Source organism: Cydia strobilella, chromosome 15 (genome assembly GCF_947568885.1).
Source record: "Cydia strobilella chromosome 15, ilCydStro3.1, whole genome shotgun sequence".
NCBI lineage: Eukaryota > Metazoa > Arthropoda > Insecta > Lepidoptera > Tortricidae > Cydia > Cydia strobilella.
The window spans coordinates 6887471-6909495 of NC_086055.1; the positions used below are offsets into that span (position 1 = coordinate 6887471).

The 22025-nt window shown below is 36.9% G+C and overlaps 1 protein-coding gene across 1 annotated transcript in view; it reads right to left on the reverse strand.

The window, feature by feature from the left end:
- The window catches only part of LOC134747891 (uncharacterized), a 26452-nt gene continuing 4427 nt past the window's right edge, over positions 1-22025 (reverse strand). The window contains exons 2-18 of the mRNA XM_063682566.1: positions 21449-21690; positions 20885-21017; positions 20423-20553; positions 13340-13584; positions 7323-7439; positions 6136-6265; positions 5997-6055; positions 4928-5018; positions 4626-4698; positions 3947-4094; positions 3532-3699; positions 2934-3019; positions 2668-2821; positions 2296-2413; positions 2063-2179; positions 1375-1472; positions 1-188 (exon numbers count right to left, since the gene is read on the reverse strand). Of these exons, the coding sequence (XP_063538636.1) occupies positions 58-188; positions 1375-1472; positions 2063-2179; positions 2296-2413; positions 2668-2821; positions 2934-3019; positions 3532-3699; positions 3947-4094; positions 4626-4698; positions 4928-5018; positions 5997-6055; positions 6136-6265; positions 7323-7439; positions 13340-13584; positions 20423-20553; positions 20885-21017; positions 21449-21690 (2241 nt within the window). The 3' untranslated portion in view covers positions 1-57. The remainder of the gene's footprint in view (positions 189-1374; positions 1473-2062; positions 2180-2295; positions 2414-2667; positions 2822-2933; positions 3020-3531; positions 3700-3946; positions 4095-4625; positions 4699-4927; positions 5019-5996; positions 6056-6135; positions 6266-7322; positions 7440-13339; positions 13585-20422; positions 20554-20884; positions 21018-21448; positions 21691-22025) is intronic.

Here is a 22025-nt window from a genome sequence, read left to right on the forward strand (position 1 = left end):
AGTATTGTATTGTTTTGCTTGTATTTAGTTTAGTTTCAGTACATTTACATATATAGTTTATGATAAAACAACACAGCACAAAGTAAAGGCGAGCGAGCCTTTCAGCCTGTTGGCGCGCAACGTAAGCCACTGTTTCTGGTTCGGCACGTACATCTCTGCTGGCATTAGCTGCTCTGGGGCTTCGTTATCTGAAAAAAAAAATGCGTTAAATCTTTAGAGTTTAGACCACCATACAAGTAAACTGGCGCGCGGCTACAACCCGATATCAACTTTCGTGCATTCCGACTTGTCGTGTGACTTGACTGTGTTGACTTGTTGTGAACCTTGGTTCACGATTACGCGTCGCACACGATAGCTGTGGCGTTCAAAAGGGTTAACAAAAAATGCAGTGCAAGTTGTAAGAAAAATAGTACACTAGTTCTCAAACAAAGATAATAATAATTTCATTTTTGGTATAAGCTTTTATCGCTGACTGTACTTTTATTTCCATGGGCAACTAATACCTACTCGAGACAATTCTAAAAACCTCAAACACAATAAGGTTTCGATGTTTTATCACAGTTCCTATGGCATGGCCACCTCCTGTCTTCATTATCAGATCAGCTCAATGGTACCATAATATTGCATTGTCACCCGACTTACATAAGTATGCAAATTTTCAGCTTCATTGGAAGTCGGGAAGGGGGCAAATTTAACTTGCAAGATTTGACCCGTACATACATACATAGGTACATTGCAAGTTAATAAAAAGCTTGTAAAATACTGTGAACCCATTTCTCGCAGATGACTTTTTTGGGATCATCCCACTCAAAATGTTTAGTTTTTGTTCACCTTAAAATCTTTCATTAGAATGCTAGACTTGGCGTCGGAATCCAGAAAGTTAAGACTACCTCAAAAAAAAAAAACTGAAGAAAGTAAGTAGATAAGTAAAGTAAAATTCTCATCAGTCTTGTGCACGTTGTCTAATCAAACCATCACATGAAACGGCCCGAGTCGATGCGCGTCTTACTAGTCAAAGGAATTTGATCCTTTCTACACAGTGGCTAGATTTCATATTCAAATGGCAGCAAAAGTTGAGTCGGGGACTGTCAATTAAAAATGAAACCTAACTACTGTGTAGAAGGTTTAAATTCCTTTAAATCCTCGACGCGCGCCGACTGACTGTTCAATGCCAGTGGCGTAGCTAGGCATGGGCCAAGCGGCCCCTCGCACACGGCCTCGCCGCGGGAGGCAATCCTTTGTATTACATTGGAATACATAATGAAAGAAAAGGGCCTCGCAGTTGCGGTTTCGTCCACGCCTTGATTAGTTCACGCCACGCCACTGTGAAGTCAATGTCAATACTACACGTGAAAAAATAGTACATAAGCTAACCGTCTTTCCGTCGTCTCGCGGACTGCATGGTGGAGTCCTGCATGGAGATGAGGTCGCCGGGCGCATGTAGCAACAGGCGTCCCACGCCCTCGCACCTCCTAAAATGATTACAATTATAAGGACTAATATTAAAACTCTATTGCCAAGACAGTAAGGTCTATATTAACTTCTCTTGTAACAAAATCCTGCAGTAATTAACTGTGTTATTAAAAATATATTAAAAACGGGTCACTCACGTGTTTTAAGTCGAAAACGGTCCGTCACCGTCGACGCAAGCTCCTGATGACGCTCCTCGGTACGGAGTGAAACATGTCGAGCGTTTTCGACTTAAAACACGTGAGTGACCCGTTTTTAATATATTTAATATGTCTGTCTCACGGAAGTTTTGTGTTATTAAAAATTTAATTTCGGCCAGAAACTTTTCACTTTTTTTATTCATTACATTTCACAGCATATCAGTATTCCAAAGCACTGTGAAACCAATAGTCATTTCATACACATAGTACAAGCCATATGGACACCTGTAATAGCAGTGGGGCTGCAACGGCTTTGCCGGAATTTCACGTGGGAGTACTCTCTTTTTTTGAGTGACTAGGTGCGTTATTTTGTTACCTTGTTTTCACCGCAATAAGATATTTTGTTGCTGCTCCTGCTGATTTTTAAGTTTTGTTGCTGACAACGAGTATACCTTAACACCTCATTCTGCAGCATCTGTTTCCTGGCCGCGGCAGCGAGGTGCTTGCACTCCGTCAACCAGTTGCAGACTTCGTTGAAATCCGCTAAAAGCTGCGATGCCGCGTCTTTGCTGAGAAAGTAACAAAGTTAGACAAAGACACGTCTTCGACGAAACGCTCAAAGATATATGAAATGCACTTTTGTAATCCTCTGAAAATAAAATATTGTTATAATATTTATAATTACCTAAACTTGACTTTGGCCATATAAATGTGATGCAGCCACGACTCGCCCATGATTCGCAGAATCATGTTCAACGTCGTAATGTCTTCCGTCGCTTTAACCACCGGTAACATCATTTTATCTAAAACGAAAAAAAGTGATTACTTACGTTTTTTTTTATTAAAAAAATACCAGATGGTAATTTTGGGTGTTAAATGGCTTAAAAAGCAGCAACATTTAACACCTAGGGCCCGTTTCTCAAAAGCTTGTAAGTTGTAATACAAGTGGATGTCACTTTTTGACAGCTTTTGTTAGAAAGGGACTTCCACTTGTATTACAAGTTATAAGCTTTTGAAAAACGGGCCCCTGATGTGTGGATAAAGACGATAAAGTTACCTAATAATTCGTGAACGTAGATGGAGCGCTCGGCTGTGGGTGGGTGCGAGACGCGTCGCCACTCTGCGTTGCTCGGGAAGATCATTGTGAGATGCGCCAAGCTTGTAGTCGCACACACTGATGCTAGAACTGTAGTGATTTCTTCCGTTGCTTCCTGGATTAAGAGTAAAACGTTTGTTAAACACACTAGCCTACTAATGAAAAAAGAAAGAGCATTGCAAGAGTTGATAATACGACCGATTATCTAAAAATGTCACTAGCCTGACCTTTAATTTCTGTGTGTTGACTTTTACTTCTGAGACCAGTTTTTCTCTCATTTTTGCACAAACATTTTCGTGCACTCCGATTTTACCTGGAATAAAACATAGTACCTACGTATTTTAGAAATTATTTTTGAAACTATTTAGCTACATACATATTCGAGCACAAAAGTGCAGCATGATAATGAGTGCGCGAAGAAATCGTCTATGTAACAACCTACCTTGGTTGGCAACCCAGTAAGTGCAGATCGAGTGGAAGAACAATACAGGGGACTCACCTGACTCTACAATGACGGTTATTTATATATTGGCGGTATAATTCGCGAAGCGCAGATTAAATAGGGTTGGCCGGTCAGAGTATTTTACAGATGGCGCCAGCATATCTTGCCCTGTCAATACCCAGGTATTGGTAAAAATCTTGTTTTTTTTCGGAATTTTATGGCCCTTTAAGCCAAATCTCATAGAAGAAAACCAGAGAAAGAACAGGCTATGATGACGCCATCTATGACCTTTGACAGTTGCCAACCCCATGGAAGAAGATTTCTACAAAACCAACACAGTTGTCAGTGAAACACTAAATACTCGCCTACGATAAGCGACTCACCTGACTCAATAGTGGCGGTATGGTCTGCAAACCGTAGATTAACCAGCTGTTCCATGCACACCTGCATGTCCTTCTGGGTTATTCTGAAGAAGTCGTCCATCTGCCATTGGTTAGCGAGACGCCGCGTTTCCGCGAGGCACCACAGTCGGTATGTGTGGATGGAGTGATCTAAACACAATGAAATAGTATGTATGTATAGTCTACACCTACAGCCCTGTAAGTATAAGAAAGTAACTCTACTGGATAAACTTGTCATTTCGCAGCATACATATGCAGGTTTTATCACGATATGGTTGCCTTGACGGAAGAAGATATCGAATGGTTTTATAAAATATCGGGTTTGGCAGGCGTTAAACCTCTTTGGTAAAATTTATCTTAGGGGGTTAGGATATAAATAGGATACAATATCACCTACCAAGTCTATGTAAAATGGGTATTTGCTCCACAAGCGGCAGGTCTTCCAACGGTGCACCCAGTATGTAATCCCAAGTCACTTCGCACTGGTTATTCAACATAACTAGATCTTGCAGCATAAGAGCGAATTTGGCTCCTGATGCTGTGACCTGAAATTGATATTATAAATAAATAATAATAAATAAATCTTTATTGATCAAAACATACATGGTACATATGAAGTTGGAGCCCTGGAGACCGCGTTAGTTTACACTGTGTTGCAGCCCCAGTGGTTGCCCGTATTATATAATCAGTTGGAATTATAAAGAACCATTAGACTTAACTTAACTTGTAACATAAAATATATAATATCTAATTTAGGTACAAACAATAATATAGCGGGAAGGCTATTCAAAAACTTGCATGCATTTGTGTGTGTGTGTGTGTGTGCGTGCGTGCGTGTATGTGTGTGTGTGTGTTTTATACCCAACCGTACCCAAAGGGTAAAAACGGAACCCTATTACTAAGACTCCGCTGTCCGTCTGTCTGTCACCGAGCTGTATCTCATGAACCGTGATAGTTAGGCAGTTGAAATTTTCACAGATGATGTCTGTTGCCGCTATAACAACAAATACTAAAAAGTACGGAACCCTCGGTGCGCGAGTCCGACTCGCACTTGGTTTTTTCTTATTATTACTTACTTCGGTTACATTGATGGAGAGATCAGGGTATTGTTTTAGAGATGTTGCAGTCAAATCTGTCGTTAAGGTGGCGCTGAAATGTAAAGATACGTGTTTAGTATGACTAGGTAGGTAATGCAATCTTTAAAGGACATTTGTGCCATTTTCATGCAACGAAAAGGGTACTTATTGTCGGTTGTCAATAAGGCGCTATTTCCATATAGCTTCAATTCGAAATCAACCTTATCGACAAGCGACAACGTGGTACCTTTTGGTTGAAAACGTTACATTTAATCTGAATAAAACATCATTTAGGTAGGTACTTAAAATGTTTGTCCCACGAAGTAGAGGTTACATGGCAGCCTAAAGCGTCGGCAAGAATCCTTAACGCAGCCAGTACTAATTCGGGAGTATCTGAAATATATTGCAATAGTAGGGATTATTCTTTAACCCTTTTAACGCCTTATCGTGTGCGGCGTGCCGTGCGCGTCAGTTGCCGTCTTTGGCGGTAAAAGGGTCATAGTTGATCTACATAAATATTCACCTTTGAGATTATGGGACAGTCCTTAAAACTAATCCTTCATGTCACTGGTGCCTCCTACCTAAGGTAGGTGGGGCATATAAGGACTGGCGGGTAACAAGGCTCAGCATTCAAAAATAGCAGTTGCACTATTATTACATATTTGATTAACACATCACGCACACATAGAAGTAGCAGATATAATGAGCTGGCAACAACCCTTGTCTTCGCACGTGCCGCTATTTTCTCAGTAGCATCCATATAGTCAGAAAGGGAGGTTGCGGCTGCGCTTGATGTTATTTCTTACGAAAACAAAGTGTTTTATGATGTTTCTTGATTTATTCGATGTTTTAATGTATAGCGAATAGAAATTATCTAACTTTGTTAGGAAGGGAAAATTTATAATTTAATGTATTTTTTTACATTAAATATTACCTAATATTCTTGAACTTTTACTAGGGCTAAGAAAGCCCACTGTCAGTGCGGGTAACAAGGCCCGGCTCTGGGCCTTATTTAACGTGTACAAAATACAACAAAATACAAATTATTTATTGTTAGAAAGTGAGTAATAGAAATGATGTTTATGAAATGGTAAATTTAAATATTTTAAGATAATTTTCAGCTGAGTGAGAAAATTAGTATTTTTCAAAACTGCCGTAATATTATTACAACTATTTTGGCATATTTTGGAAATTTAAACAATAAATGAGAAATCTATATAGAGTGAATATCCTGTTTATTTTCAAAGATATTTCATTTTAAATTAAGGTGCCCCCCTTATATGCCTCACTTACCTTACACATATGTTTTACAAATCTGATGATGGCTGATATGTTATTCAGAATAGTAAATTGGATTTGCGCCATACTTACTGCTAGATTTAAAAGTAGCGAAAAGCCATTCGCGTAGATTTTGACTTGTGTTTGGGGATCTGTAAAAAATATACATTATAATATAATACCAAATTTGTACTACGAAACAATTATTTAAAAAAAGTTCTACATGTGTTACCTTGTAGCTAAGGGGAATGACGACCACCACAACACAATGTGCTCTAAACAGCTACCGACGTCGCCCCACAAAATATTTTGATAATACTCAGTCACCTTCTTTGCTGCCTTTTTACTTGCTTGCACGCGACCTGAACAGAAACATATCAAACATTGTTCTAAGAGTACCTGCAACCAACCATATGTACACTATTTACTGACCAAGTGACTAGGTATCAAACATGCGAATTTAAATTGAACTCTGTTCAATTGACAAAGAGTCAAAACTTGATTACGGCCTACGCTATATAAGAGGCTAGAAAATATGTTGTTATTTTTAGGTATAGGTTATAGCGTGACGCGTGACAAAATACAATTATAATTTCAGGTGACAAAGCTTCAACAGGCATGTAATGTTATTTACACGCAACTGCTGGAAAACAATAAATAGATCATTAGATTACCTACTTCGTAAAAAAACTCCAAACATTACACGTCACTTAAAGCAGTTTTTATTACATAAAACGACGAGGTTATAAACAGAATAATTTTTTTTTTTGGTAGAAGCAACTGCCCATTGGTGGGCCTTATATTCAGGCAATAAGGTTTACGGTTAGATTTTGGTCTAGTGTGTAGCCGCCATTGGATATAGCGGAGCGGCCAAGGTGTTCACTATTATCTTAACCATAGAGTAACGTATACTAGAGCGGTACTGTCATAGTAAATTTTGTAACCCCAGTAAATTCACTGCCATCTGTCGACATACTTTAAAACTAAAAATAAATATTTATAAAAATGCGATAAAATGTATTTAAATATGGATAAATGATTTTTTTATTTGCATTAACTATTTTTATATGATTTTGACCCATGTTCTTTCACTGGTATGCGTTAAAATTATAAATAACAAAACTAGTGGCGCCATCTGATCGAGAATCAAATTTTCGTGATTTTCGAGGCACGTTTTTTCCTTAGACTGTATCCATCTATTACGGAGTTATATCTATCTTTGTCTTAACAAAGGCTTTATTATTAAGACGATAAAGTGCATGTTCAGATATTTTTTGAGTACATAGGCCGATCCGATATAATTGATGGCGATTGTACTAACACTCTAGAGTACTCTAGACCAAAAGTATGTATGAAAACCGACAAACTTAGTGCCGCTAATTTAATAAAATGTTGTATAAAGAGTGCGCCCGTAAGTACCTGACTTGAATTTCTTAACTCCATTATTTCCTAGTAACGTGGGGGCCATATTTGCAACCGTATCTAAGAGAATTTCTATGTAAATTTCTTCGCTCTGTAGAATGCTATTTACATTTTCTGGAAAAAATAAAGTTTTTTTTTTGTTTTACAAGGGGGCAAAGTTGTTGTTTAACCTCTCGTGCCCGCTACCCGAGCAAGCGAAAGACAACAAAATTGAACCGCGAACGTAGCGAGTGGTTCGAAAAATGGAATCTTGAGCTTTCAAAGGCACGAGGGTTAAACAAATTTTGCGGTGGCGAGTGAAACATATAATTATACTCGAGTTTCGTCCTCGATATTAGTAATTTAGAATTATAGAACACATTATAGTAGTTACGCGAAAGTGTAACCACTCATCACTTGTATAAGGGAAAAAAGAAGCCAGTACTGGCAACCCCTTTTTTTTTTTTTTGATTTCGCCAACCTATCCATGTCAGACTCACTTCATTCGCATTTTAGTGCTCAACCACTCCACTTGTGTCAATAATTGACAACGGCGAGGAACTCGAGTTGTTAGCGAAACGTCTAAACCAACTCAAATAATATGTATGTTCTTCCTCGTCCTCTTCGGGCTCCACGTGTTCACAGTTCGTCGTCAGGTTCAACGTTGTCGGAGGCCGCGCCAATTAATCCGGATTACCAAAATGGTTCGTACTTAAAAATACCCACTTATTTTTGTTAAAATAAACTTGGTAATTTTATCGAATATAGTGCACTCAGAGTAGTCTATATTTTCTATTTCGTCGCATTATAATGATATTGCATAATAAGATATTGCATTCAGGGTAGTCTATAGGACTATTCCGCCGCAATAAAACTAAAACCTTTGTAACCAGATCAGTCTGAGGGACTGTTTCGCCACAAGGTTTATGCTATTTTTGCCGCTCAAAAATAATGCATTCAGGGGGTCTATAGGACCATTCCGCCGCATTTTTAAGATGCATGTACTCAGATCAGTCTGCGGGACTGCTTCGCCACATGCTTTGCCTTTGTGAGTGTGCAATTAACGTATCGATTTGCTGCTTGATTAGGCAACAACTACCTACTTATTTTTGTTAAAATAAACTTGGTATTTTTGTCGAATATAGTGCACTCAGAGTAGTCTAAAGGACTATTTCGTCGCATTATAATCGTATTGCCTAATATGATACTGCATTCAGGGTAGTCTATAGGGCTATTCCGCCGCAGTCCCACAGTAAAAGAAAAGCCTTTGTAACCAGATCAGTCTGAGGGACTGTTTCGCCACAAGGTTCATGCTATTTTTGCCGCACAAAAATAATACATTCAGGGGGTCTATAGGACACTTCCGCCGCATTTTTAAGATGCATGTACTCAGATCAGTCTGCGGGACTGTTTCGCCACATGCTTCGCCTTTGTTAGTATGCAATTAATGTATTCATTTGCTGATTGATTAGTCAGAAATGCGCCCTCGCGGGCTTGCGATAACACGCTGCCGCCGCCGACAGCACAGGTTACCAGCCACTGTAGCGAAGTAGAGCCGATGGCCTGTCCGTCACATCGCTGACCTATTACATGAAGCCGAGCCGATTGCTGGTCCATCACACGCAATAGAGCCGATCGCGGGTCCATCAGATGCGATGTATGCCAATCTGCTACTTACAAAAATAAATATTGGAAATCTTAGGAACCGATCCATCGCTGAGTCAAGAATGGCGAAGACATTAACAAAGAAATGTCTAGCAGATTTAAATACATAGCCACATCCGGCTTAGAAAAACAAACTACTAGATAAATTCCTAGTGCCTTCCAATTGCAAGAAGATTGCCGCCCCGCAGCTAAATGCTGAGATAAAAGCAGCATCAATTGAAACTGTCGTAAAAAGAGATAAAGCTATTGAGCTTAGGCAAAAGCAAATCGCGGCAGCAATTATAGGGCTTAGGGCGTATGCTGACGTCATAATTAAAGTCCACGGATAAAACAACAGCATTTCTAAATAGCTGATGGATCTTGCACGCTTACTATGCGATTATACAGTCGAATCGTCAATTCGCAGAAACTTCACGTTATATTCACTAAAAGAGGATTTAGAGATTAATTAACAAATACAATGATGGATAAGGATGAAGTGAAGATTATGTTTGGTGAAGATTTTCCAGAGACCTTAAATACAGCTAAAGATGTATCGAAATCAAGTACAGATACTAAGGTGGTTCAACAGAACAAATTAAACCTGAAAGACGGGACCCCCAGCTTGCAACAGCCGAAGGGTCCGACACACAAACATCAGTCTACAGCCTCGAGCAGTCGGCGCTACGGCCATGGGAGCTCGTCGCACAGGTCGTCGCATCGCATCAGGCCAAGCACAATCGCCGGCGCTAGACCCGGTACGTTATAACGTACATAATATGCTGCTGGCAGACTCGCTGATTTCATATTTAAGCTTGAAGATTAAGTTTTGAAATTCGTTTTAAAGGCGGTTTCATGTCCACACTGGATTTAGAGGATGCATATTTTTTGATCAAAATTCATCCCTACTCTAGAAAATACCTTAAGGTGCCTAATGTATTTACCAAATTGATGGAACCTGACCTTAAAACCTCATATCATCGATTTATCTTGACGAGCTTTACCTGATAGGTGAATCATATCGAAATCGGGAATGTATAAATAGTTTATAGACCACAGAATCACTGTTTCCGTATACTGTCCAGTCCCTGGGATTCATCATAAATGAATCAAAGAGTTGAATTCCAGCTGCTTCTTGTAAAGATCTCCGTTATATAATAAATCTTAAAAAATGGCAATTAAGATTGCCGGTCGAAAAGAGAAATCGAATAAGATATGGATTAGAATCCTTTAAGCTTTAAGCATTGCAAAATCAGAAGATTTGGGCAATTAATTGGGCTATTAATTTCTTCTTGTCCAGCCGTGTAATACTGCTGGTTGTACACGAAACAAATGGAACGTGTTAAGTATTTAAATCTGAGAGGTCATGAACATTTGGATAGATATATTTCTATACCTTTCTCTCCATTCAGATTTGGATTGGTGGATTAATGCTATTCGCGATTCAAGCCACCGTATCCGAGATGACCTATTTCTATCGAAATCTTCTCTGACGCTTTTACGACGGGGTGAGGCGCATCAGCGTGCGGCGACCGGCGGCCTAAAAATCGTTACCAAAGATAGTTATTAATGCCAAATACTTTTACGAGTCGACAACACTACAGCCAGGCGTGGCTCACTCCGCAATTTTGTTGTGTCGCTACAAGTACATGTGGCCCACACCAGTTCTGGTGTGTCATATAGTAGTTGCCGCTTGCCGCGCACCGCTACGGAACGAATGCCTGCTCGCGCTTGCGCCGCCTTGCAGTCATATCTCTCGTAATAGACGCGTTTTGTTAGAGAGTGATCCTTCTGTATCTAGTACTATTATTTATTCTGTGATACAGCTATATCTTATATAAATCCTAGGGGGGGTATCCAATAACCCCATCTCAATAAAGTGACCAAAACGTTATTGCGTGCCAAGAATATAGACGTTCTCACCCAGATGTGAAATGTGAACTTTCCTTTGCGGGCAGTTGTTGTTGTTGTGTTGATTACAGGATTTGGACAACCTAGCTTAGTATTGTTCTTTTTGCAAGTTGCATTATTAACAGAAACTGTGACAGGTACATTTCTTGGAACAGTCCCAGATGCGTACGCGTATGACGCGTTTACAGAATGGGATGATTTTTTTTTCTTTTACGCATTCCCCGCCAGTGTCTGCAGTAATACTAAAAGATCTGAGAAAAATCATTTCTGAAAAGGCTGAGGGTATCATGGTTGTCCCCGATTGGCCTATACAACCATGGTACCCCTTATTTAAGCGCCTTTTAATATCAACATTATGAAAGATAGATCCCAAAACACGCAATAATATGTGATGCCGGAGTTTTGTAAGCACATCGCTAATGCAGCGATACGTTCAACGGTATGCAGTGAATATCCTGTTTGCGTCGTTATCGACAGCTAAATTGAGCAGTACGACGGTATTAATTTTGTCTAAAGAATAAAATTGATGTATACGGTCCTTCAGTACCTTCCAATGACTATAGTATTTCTAACAGAAATAGTTAATTCGGGCAGAAAATACGGCACAATTGACAGCCACAGATCTGCTCTCTCGATGATGATCGTGTTTAAATGTTTTTGTAAGAGAGTTTTAAGCTTAAGCTTAGACCGCATATGCCACGGTATAAGGTAGCATGGGATGCGGCTAATGTTCCCAATTATTTAGGATCATTTTGTCCAAATGAAAGTTAACCATTCAATCAACTTTCACTGAAATGTGTATTGTGTAAACTTACTTGCTCTTGTGACAGTGCACAGAGCGCAGAGCTACAGACGCTGTCAAAAAATTGTATCAGTAATATATGTGGTATATCTTACTAATAAAATCATAATTAAAATATCTGAAATTATAAAAACATCTAGAGTGGGTGTCAACCAGCCATCTCTTTACTCACCTTTCGAGGAGCGCCCTCAAGTATGTAGTAATGTACGAATATATAAATTGCCTATATTAATAGAACTAAAAAGACTTAAGTAAATCTGACTTACTTTTTATAGGGATTAATAAGGCTCACAAGTCACAATTGTGTTAAGTCTCCTACTTTGCGGAATTGACATTTCCATCTTTTCTTCGCATAGTACAAGACATGCTTCTACATATTTTGCTTACAAAGCGGGTGTAAGTTTGGGACAGGATGGAGTGGCAATTCCACTACCTACCTAAATACTTTTGCCAAGTTCTATATAACAGAACAATTGTTTACGTTAATAGTGATAATATGGCACTTGCTAGATCCATATGTTTGTCGTAAATGATACCCGACCCGTATCCCGTGATGACCCGTTGAAGTATTCCATTAATTTCAATTGTACCTATGATTAGTAGTCTAAATAAATCAGATAAGTGTATGGAACACAAATCAAAAGATGTTATGTTATTTACTAATCTTAATAAGTAAATGAGTAAACTAAGGTTTATCAATTCTGATATTTCCTTCCATGCTCTCAACATCTACAATGTGTTCTATAATTCTAAATTACTAATATCGAGGACGAAACTCGAGTATAATTAATGATTAAACGAACTTACCTGTAAGTGAAGTTCGATCATAATTATACGAAGGGTTTCGTCCGAAGATATTAGTAATGCATACCCACCTGCCCAGGCCCCTAGGAAATATCATAATTTGAGCTCTAAGGCTCTAAACTAAATGAAGTGAGTCTGACATGGATAGGTTGGCGAAATCAAAAAAAAAAAAAAAGGGGTTGCCAGTACTGGCTTCTTTTTTCCCTTATACAAGTGATGAGTGGTTACACTTTCGCGTAACTACTATAATGTGTTCTATAATTCTAAATTACTAATATCTTCGGACGAAACCCTTCGTATAATTATGATCGAACTTCACTTACAGGTAAGTTCGTTTAATCATTAATTTTTCACCACACCAACACAAGGAAAATACTAACTGTAAAATATTAAACAAGATCAAAGGAAATATATTCAAAATGAATGTTATTAAATACGTATTTTTCATTCAAAATCATTATTTAAAAGTCAATACTACCAGCAAACACAAGAAAACAACTCAAAATTTCCATTTGATTACTTTGCCTCACATGTGAATAAAATGCAACTTTCTTAACAGTTTTTGAACAATCAAGAGAGACTTTTAGAGTGTTGTGAAAAATTTATTAGTATAGATACCTACATTTACGTAACTACATATGAGCTAAATATTGAATGTACCTATACTTTGAGCACTTCTTTCAATAAATAAAAACACCTACTTTTTATTTCATCGACCTCTCCCGATTTTATAATTTCTTCTTATAATCATAAGCTCTTTCGATTTTAGGTTAATGTACCATTTCGCTCTTTCTGATGCGAAATATTTACAGGTAGGTAAGTAATGAAATATATTGCAAGCACAGACGATAGGCTAGTAAAAACAGGTTCTCACCATCAGAATTAAAAATATTCTCCAAGACACACTGGTTAGTCAACAACGACGTATACGCTATCTCACAGTCCGAGTTCTGAGAAAGCACCCCCGTGATCATCTTGTTCTGCTCGTTCTTAAGTTCTATGAGGCTCTGGGCATGCTTCATTTTGGATTTCTTGTGCTCTATGAAAGCCTCACGGCGTTTGTCCACGGCCAGTTCACGAAACATGGACGATGTTGGGGTGATGTGTTTTGTTAGGGTACTGAAAGCGACAAAGAAACTGTGTCATAAAAAAGGTAATTGGGAATATGTCACCATCATACTTATAAGCTGGTTAGCGATCACCAGTCACCCTTCGTATATTTTTCTGCTTACCGTTGCATTTTTAGGAATTAGACGACTCGATTAAATCGGGATTAACCTTTTGGACGCCAATGACGGATATATCGGCACCGCAGGTCCAACGCCAAAGACGGATTACGGTCAAAGACCACAGAGCAACATAGACCTACGTGCATGTGCATAAAGTTCAATTTCCGTTTTGACACTTCGGTGACGTGCTGTCCGAGTGACAGCTATTGTGTTTGACACAGCGTTGAAAAGGTTAAAGGAGGATAAGTTACATTTTTTTCGGATTCCTTCTTCTTTCTTCGATAAGTAGTATACTTAAGACTTTTTTATTACGCTTGTGTCTTAAACCGACTTTAGAGCGAAAGAACAAAATCGCAGGTGTGCATAAGGTCGTCGAAGCTGATGGGCTGAGGGGAGGGGAAAGGACATTTAGTTACAAATTTTATTCTCTGTTGCAGCTTCCTCCCCCCGCTACACCCCTTTTTTTAATTTTTTTACGTGGAGTAATGCATTTTAGACCTGTACCAATAACTTCTGAGGTTATAAGAATATTAATGTTGCTTATTTTTTATATATAGTTTCCAGACCATATACTAAACCTAAAAATAATATTTTGTGTCATCCTAGGTATTTGCTTAGGTAGAAATTTAGGTATTTCTTTTTTCAATCAGCATTCTGTAAAAAAAATATTCGAGACGAAATTCTTTGTTTCCCTGTAAAGGCAAAGTGGCTTCCGACGTACACACGCATTTTGTGTCATTTTCATCCACGGGTATAATGGCATTTAATAAATACCTAATATTGATCCTAAAACGCCTAAAAAAATATTAGAGTCGGTAAGTGAAGTGTTGTACTTTACAGAACATTGTTATATGTTATTCAAACAAATCTGTGTCAAATTCATCCACCGCTTTTATTTAAAAAAAAAAATTTTTCTAATTAACACCCTGTATCTGCCACAAAAAAAAATCATATTATTAAGTTTACGTCTACAATATTATAATACCACATTGAGACATCATTCATAATTTGGGTCATTTTGATCCACGGTTTTTTTACTATCTGGCAAAATAAAACTCAATTGAGCAAGAAGGGCGTGCGCGGGGAAGGGTACCTAAGCGGGTGGGGTGCTTATTATACTTGCCGCAATATCAGCTGGCGACTGAGATCTTAATACTATCTCCTTTACCCTTGTTAAGACCAACCAAGAGATGGCATTATGAGCTGCTGTCTCGCCACTTAGTTTTGCGATACAGTGGATTTATTTCATTCGGAGGCATAATTACATTGTCTTATCAATCTTACCGTAGTAGGTATATAAATATTATTAAAAATAAACTGTAGGCTGCACTCCTCATACTGACCAACATTTGTGACGTTCCTAATCAAAAGGTACCACTTTCTCTGACAGGTTATTTGTATAAAGATATAATCAAATTTCGTCTTTATGGTAAACGACAAAGTGGTACCTACCTTTTGATTGAGAATGTCACATCAGCGACTTAAAAATTACTTTTGTTTCGATTTTTAGTAGACTTTTTAAGTTTATTTTAAGACGCAATTTATTGTGATTTTTGTTATGTTTAAGCGTGGCAAGCAACATTAATTACATTGATGATGATGTTCATTAAATACAATATTTTTTCATACTATACTGAACTGTCACCCTATACATGAGAATGAACAGCGCCCTCTTGACAATGATCATATATTACTGGTCAGGCTTTAATATGTGTCATAATTTAGTAAAGTCCCCTTTGTGGATTCTAAGTTTCCGAGTTATAGCAGTTTAGTGAAAGCGTTTTTTTTTTTTAAATATAAATTAAGGGTTGAATAAAGAGGAAAGAAAATTTGATTATTTTTGCGCTACGACGCACGGTTTAGGAGATACAGCCCTATAAAGTTTTTTTTATTGTTTTATTCTTTTTTTCTTTTTTACATTGTGTTTTTTGTATATTAATTTGGGGCTTCATAAAGGGGAACGAAAATTTAATTATTTTTGCGCTACGACGCATGGTTTAGGAGATCAAGCCCTATAAAAAAAAACTTTTTTTTGCGTTTTTTTTTGTATAAATTAATGGTTACATAAAGGGGACCGAAAAGTTGATTATTTTTGCGCTACGACGCACGGTTTAGGAGATACAGCCCTATATAGATTTTTTTCTTTTTCTTTTTTACGTTTTTAAATCTTAATTAAGGGCTTCTTAAGGGGAACGAAAATTTGATTATTTTTCGCTACCATGCACGGTTTAGGAGATACATCCCTAAAGTTTTTTTTGTTGTTTTTTTTTTCTTTTTTTTGTCATTGCGTTTTTTGTTATTACTTTGGGGTTTCATAAAAGGGAACGAAAATTTTATTATTTTTGCGCTACGACGCACGGTTTAGGAGATACAGCCCTAAAATGATTTTTTTCTCTTTTTCTTTTTTTCGTTTTTAAATCTTAATTAGGGGCTTCTTAAAGGGGAACGGATATTGATTATTTTTGCGCTACGATGCACGGTTTAGGAGATACAGCCCTATAAAGTTTTTTGTTATTATTTTTTTCTTTCTTTTTCTTGTGTTTTTGTATATTATTTTGGGGCTTCATAAAGGGGAACGAAAATTTTATTATTTTTGCGCTACGACGCATGGTTTAGGAGATACAGCCCTATAAATATTTTTTTTTTTAAATTTTGCGTTTTTTTAAATATAAATTATGGGTTGCATAAAGGGGAACGAAAATTTTATTGTTTTTGCGGTACCACGCACGGTTTAGGAGATACAGCTCTATAAAGTTTTTTTTCCTGGTTTTTTTTTTTGTTTTTTTTTAAGTATTAATTACGGGTTTCTTAAAGGGGTTTTTTAAATTATTTTTGCGCTAGGACGCATGGTTTAAGAGATTTATTTATTTATTTATTTATTGAAAACACATTTACATGACCTTACAGTATAAAACTAATGCGCCATGAAAGTTAATTAAATTTAAATTACAACTAGTACTATGGTATATTTACAACACTAAATTACTACAGTTGAGCACCTATCATCCATCCTCTCACAAAACCTCAGACATTCACTGCACACAGCCGTCCATCGCCACGCAAACATATCGCAGTCAGTAGCGCATTCAATAGTGTGAGAGCACGAAGAAGTGGCGAGTTCTTACGCGACACAGTGCGAGCCGCCGGCACTGCCAACAAGTCGCGTCGGCGGGGCCTGAGAGCCATCCTGGGAACGTCAGGGACAAAAAGTCGTACCAGGCGGCACACCAGCTCTGGGCAGTCTGACTCGCCACGCAGGACCCGTAAAGCCGTAGTTAATAAAGAAAAGTTTCGCCTGACCTCTAACGAGTTGTAACCGAGGGTCCCTAACAAGAGATACAGCCCTAAAATGTTTTTTTTTTTTAAATTTTGCGTTTTTTTTAAATATAAATTATGGGTTGCATAAAGGGGAACGAAAATTTTATTATTTTTGCGCTACGACGCATGGTTTAGGAGATACAGCCCTATAAAGATTTTTTTATTGTTTTTTTTTTTTTCTTTTTTTTCTTTTTTACATTGTGTTTTTTGTATATTACTTTGGGGTTTCATAAAGGGGAACGAAAATTTTATTATTTTTGCGCTACGACACATGGTTTAGGAGATACAGCCCTATAAAGATTTTTTTTTAAATTTTGCGTTTTTTTAAATATAAATTATGGGTTGCATAAAGGGGAACGAAAATTTTATTGTTTTTGCGGTACCACGCACGGTTTAGGAGATACAGCTCTATAAAGTTTTTTTTCCTGTTTTTTTTTGTTTTTTTTTTTTAAAGTATTAATTACGGGTTTCTTAAAGGGGTTTTTTTAATTATTTTTGCGCTACGACGCATGGTTTAGGAGATACAGCCCTATAATGATTTTTTTTTTAAATTTTGCGTTTTTTTTTTAAATATAAATTATGGGTTGCATAAAGGGGAACGAAATTTTTTTTATTTTTGCGCCACCACGCACGGTTTAGGAGATATTATATCTATATATATATATATATATATATAGCTATAATAGCTCCATAAAGTTTTTTTTTCCTGGTTTTTTTTAAGTTTTAATTAAGGGTTTCTTAAAGGGGAACGAAAATTTGATTATTTTTGTGCTACGATGCACGGTTTAGGAGATGCAGCCCTATAAAGATTTTTTTGTCGTTTTTTTTTTTTCATTGTGTTTTTGTATTTTATTTTGGGGTTCCGTAAAGGGGAACGAAAATTTTGTTCTTTTTGCGCTACCACGCACGGTTTAGGAGATATAGCTCTATAAAGATTTTTTCCTGTTTTTTTTGTTTTTTTTTTTTAAGTATTAATTAAGGGATCCTTAAAGGGGAACGAAAAATTGATTATTTTTGCGCTACGATGCACGATTTAGGAGATGCAGCCCTATAAAGTTTTTTTTTTTCATTGTGTTTTTTGTACCTATATATTAGTTTGGGGTTCCACAAAGGGGAACGAAAGTTTGATTATTTTTGCGCTACGACGGTTTAGGAGATACAGCCCTATAAAGTTTTTTGTTTTTTTTTTTTTTTTTTTCATTGTGTTTTTTGTATATTACTTTGGGGTTCCGTAAGGGGGAACGAAAATTTTAATATTTTTGCGCTACGACGCACGGTTTAGGAGATACAGCCCTAAAATGATTTTTTTTCCTCTTTTTCTTTTTTGCGTTTTTCAATCTTAATTAGGGGTTTCTTAAAGGGATTTTTTTTTAATTATTTTTGCGCTACGATGCACGGTGTAGGAGATACAGCCCTATAAAGTTTTTTTGTTATTTTTTTTCTTTTTTTTCATTGTGTTTTTAGTATATTACTTTGGGGCTTCATAAAGGGGAACGAAATTTTTATTATTTTTGCGCCACCACGCACGGTTTAGGAGATATTATATCTATATATATAGCTATAATAGCTCTATAAAGTTTTTTTCCTGGTTTTTTTTTAAGTTTTAATTAAGGGTTTCTTAAGGGGAACGAAAATTTGATTATTTTTGTGCTACGATGCACGGTTTAGGAGATGCAGCCCTATAAAGATTTTTTCCTCTTTTTTTTCTTTTTTGCGTTTTTAAATCTTAATTAGGGGCTTCTTAAAGGGGAGCGAAAATTTGATTATTTTTGCGCTACGATGCACGATATAGGAGATACAGCTAATACAGCCCTATAAAGATTTTGTTTCTTTTTTTATTCATTGTATTTTTCATGTATTACTTTTGGGTTACATAAAGGGGAACGAAAATTTTATTATTTTTGCGCTACGAAGCATGGTTTAGAAGATACAGTCCTATATTTTTTTTTACAATGCATGTGCTCGAAAAGTGCGTTTCCTACGGAGCCATATCATGCGGAAAGTACTGCTTTTCCGCACTAGTGCTTTTTGTTTTCAATTTTTTTTTACAGTACATATGGTGCTACTTTCTCGCACTAGTGCGGAAAAGAGCACTTACCGTGCATATGTCGAAAGTTTAAAGGGCCATATGTACTGTAAAACGTACGATACACGTGCGAATAGGTAATTCGCAACTCGTGTCGATTTAAAACACTCCTTTTAATAATTAAACTTATTTGCCATGACATGTTTTTTTATTTACTCGCACAATGCATAGTAAAACATTGTATGATACACGTGCGTAAAGATGATTTCCGCACTTGTTGCATAAATAGCAATTTTTTTTATCAAAGAATGAAAGAAAGTCACGGTATTAATAACCAAATTTTACTTTAGTGGTACCTTTTCCCTATCACTGTCACAAATGTATGTGGCGTTCACGTAAACGCGATATTTTTAAGATTTCCCTGCGCAATGTTGCCAGCTCGCTTACAGTTCTTTTGCATAATGGTGACATTGTACAATATCTATGAGTTTTAAATAGGTAAAAGATAATTCGACGCATTCTTTGCTTGCTTGTTGCTTGTTGTTGTGTTGTTTGCGTAACTTCTTTGAATAAGTTGCGTTAATTTGGCGCACAGGCGAAGTAAACATGCGTTGCGTACGGCAAGGTCACGCCGCGGCCCCACCCTGCACGGCCTCCGTTGCCCATTCAGACCGCCCGCTAGCTTCGTTTGAACGCAAATAATATTTTTGTAATATTTGTTTATGCAGTGGATGCAAGTGACACAAATTCATACATCTTATTTATCCCGCATTTCAAATTAATAAGATGTAAACTCTAATATCTTTAATATTCTTTTGTAACGGTGACAGCCTGTTACAACAAAATCATCAAATATCTTATGAAGCTATGCCTTAATAAGACACAAAATCATTTAATGGACCTATTTAAACGATTAAATTCGACCTAAGTATTTTTTTTTAACTCTAATTTTTTTTTGTGTCATTTAGAATATTATGACATAGTAGCAGATTGCAGTGGACGTAATTGACACAAACTATGTTTTCACACTAAAAACACTATCCTAAATGCAACACAGTTACATGTTTTCTCTCGAATATTTTTTTCTCCAAGATAATTCAAAATAAAAAATAATTACCACAAAATAACAAATTACTAGAAAAGCAAATTATATATATGACACAAAACAAAATGTAAGATTTACATCTTAACAAAGTATTCATAAGCGAAAACAGAATTGACTTTAATATTTTTATAACCTAGGGGTCAAAATATAGCCAGCGGTACAGGTCTATTTAGGCACGCCCTGGCGACGCCCATGGGTGTGCAACGAGAAAAAGGGACAAATATTGCTTAGTTAGATCTTATGTCTAAGGTATAAGGCACATTTTGGTATAATCCTTACTGATATATCTCCAAGCTCTCCGCGGTGCTAGCGCCGGAGTCATTGTCGGAATCGTCTTCAGGTTTGTACATCTTGACCAGACAGTTGATCAGGCGGTGGCAATCGATCTCTACACGACTTTTTGCTAGTACCTATACAAAATAATTCATAATAGTTTTCAGAATGTTAGAATTAGGCTCAAAATAATTAGAAAGGCGAGTAAAAGGTAATTTTGAACCACCCATTTATGAATATCTAGATTACATTAGAGTAGAGTTCGGCAAATTGAAATTAGTACAAATCATTAACTTCAAAAATTGAAGCTGAACCACAATGCTAAAAACTATCGAACAGTTGCAAGTTGCAATTGTATCTATATCGAAAGAGCCATATGCGGCTCGTAAGCCATAGGGCGACCTCTGTATATGGAAAGTTGGAAACGACATTTCTGCGTAGCAATGTCTCGATTGATTGTAAACTTACTTGAACAATTTTCGTCAGAGTAATGGCCTTGGTTTCACTTATTGTGTTCGGATACGTGTTGCTGCAGATGCTGAATCTTGATACGAACTTTTTGTAGCTCAGACCTATCATTTGGTTGTATATAGAAACTAAGCTGCAACATAAACAATGGGTTTAGTAGTTAGTTTTAAAATTTTAAATCCTATGAAAGGCGTCGCTGTGCCTATCACGTCAAAAATAACTCGGGTTGTAATGGCTAAAAATTTTGTCGAATTACTTAGATATACAAAAATTTAATTACCTACATGTAAAAAGTTTAAAAACTTGAGTGACTAGGCGGTTTTCTTTTGGAAGAACTCCTGATTCCTACTTTTGGAAGTCGGTTAAGCGGCCTAATTTACCCAGGCCACGAAGTCATAAGACATAGGCATCTTATCCAATAATTCGCCTACTTAGCCTACTGAAACTACTTATGTAATTTTGAGACTACGGGTGGAACAGACATACTAAAATTAAGGCTTCAACTTTTGGCTTTACTCGGGACAAAAAAACGTATGGTAATTATACCTAAACAAAGAAACTTACCACAAACTAGACTCGATCATCTTCCTCGAGTCATCTCTATGCAAGCAGGTGCTCAGTATAGTGACGATAAGTCCATGCATCGCCTGCATCATTATAAACCTCACACTGCACAATTTGTCGAACACGTGATCATGCTTGCTTACTAGAAGGGGATTCTCTTTTTTCATACGAGCTAGTTTGGGGTTGAGCTTGTAGAATGATTTTACTATTTTTGAGAGGTATTCTATGATTTGGTCTAGTAACTGGAATAAATAGATTAATATATATTATTGACTTTACACATTATTATATGATTAGGGCATAGGAAAAGGTCAAGACGGCAAACATGTACCTACTGGTAAAATTACTTTCAGTTTTCATACTTTTGTTTTTTGACGTTAACATAAACAGAATAAAGACGTTATTTGAAATGCGCACTAGACTTAATTATTAGAATAAGTTAGAAAATCAAATGTATTAAACCATAATTGTTATTTACAAACTAGAGGTGAATCAAAGAAGCCATTATTTATAAACTTACAATACGTTATTCAACATGTGAAAAGCATCAAGCAAATGCAAAAAACTCAATTAGTAC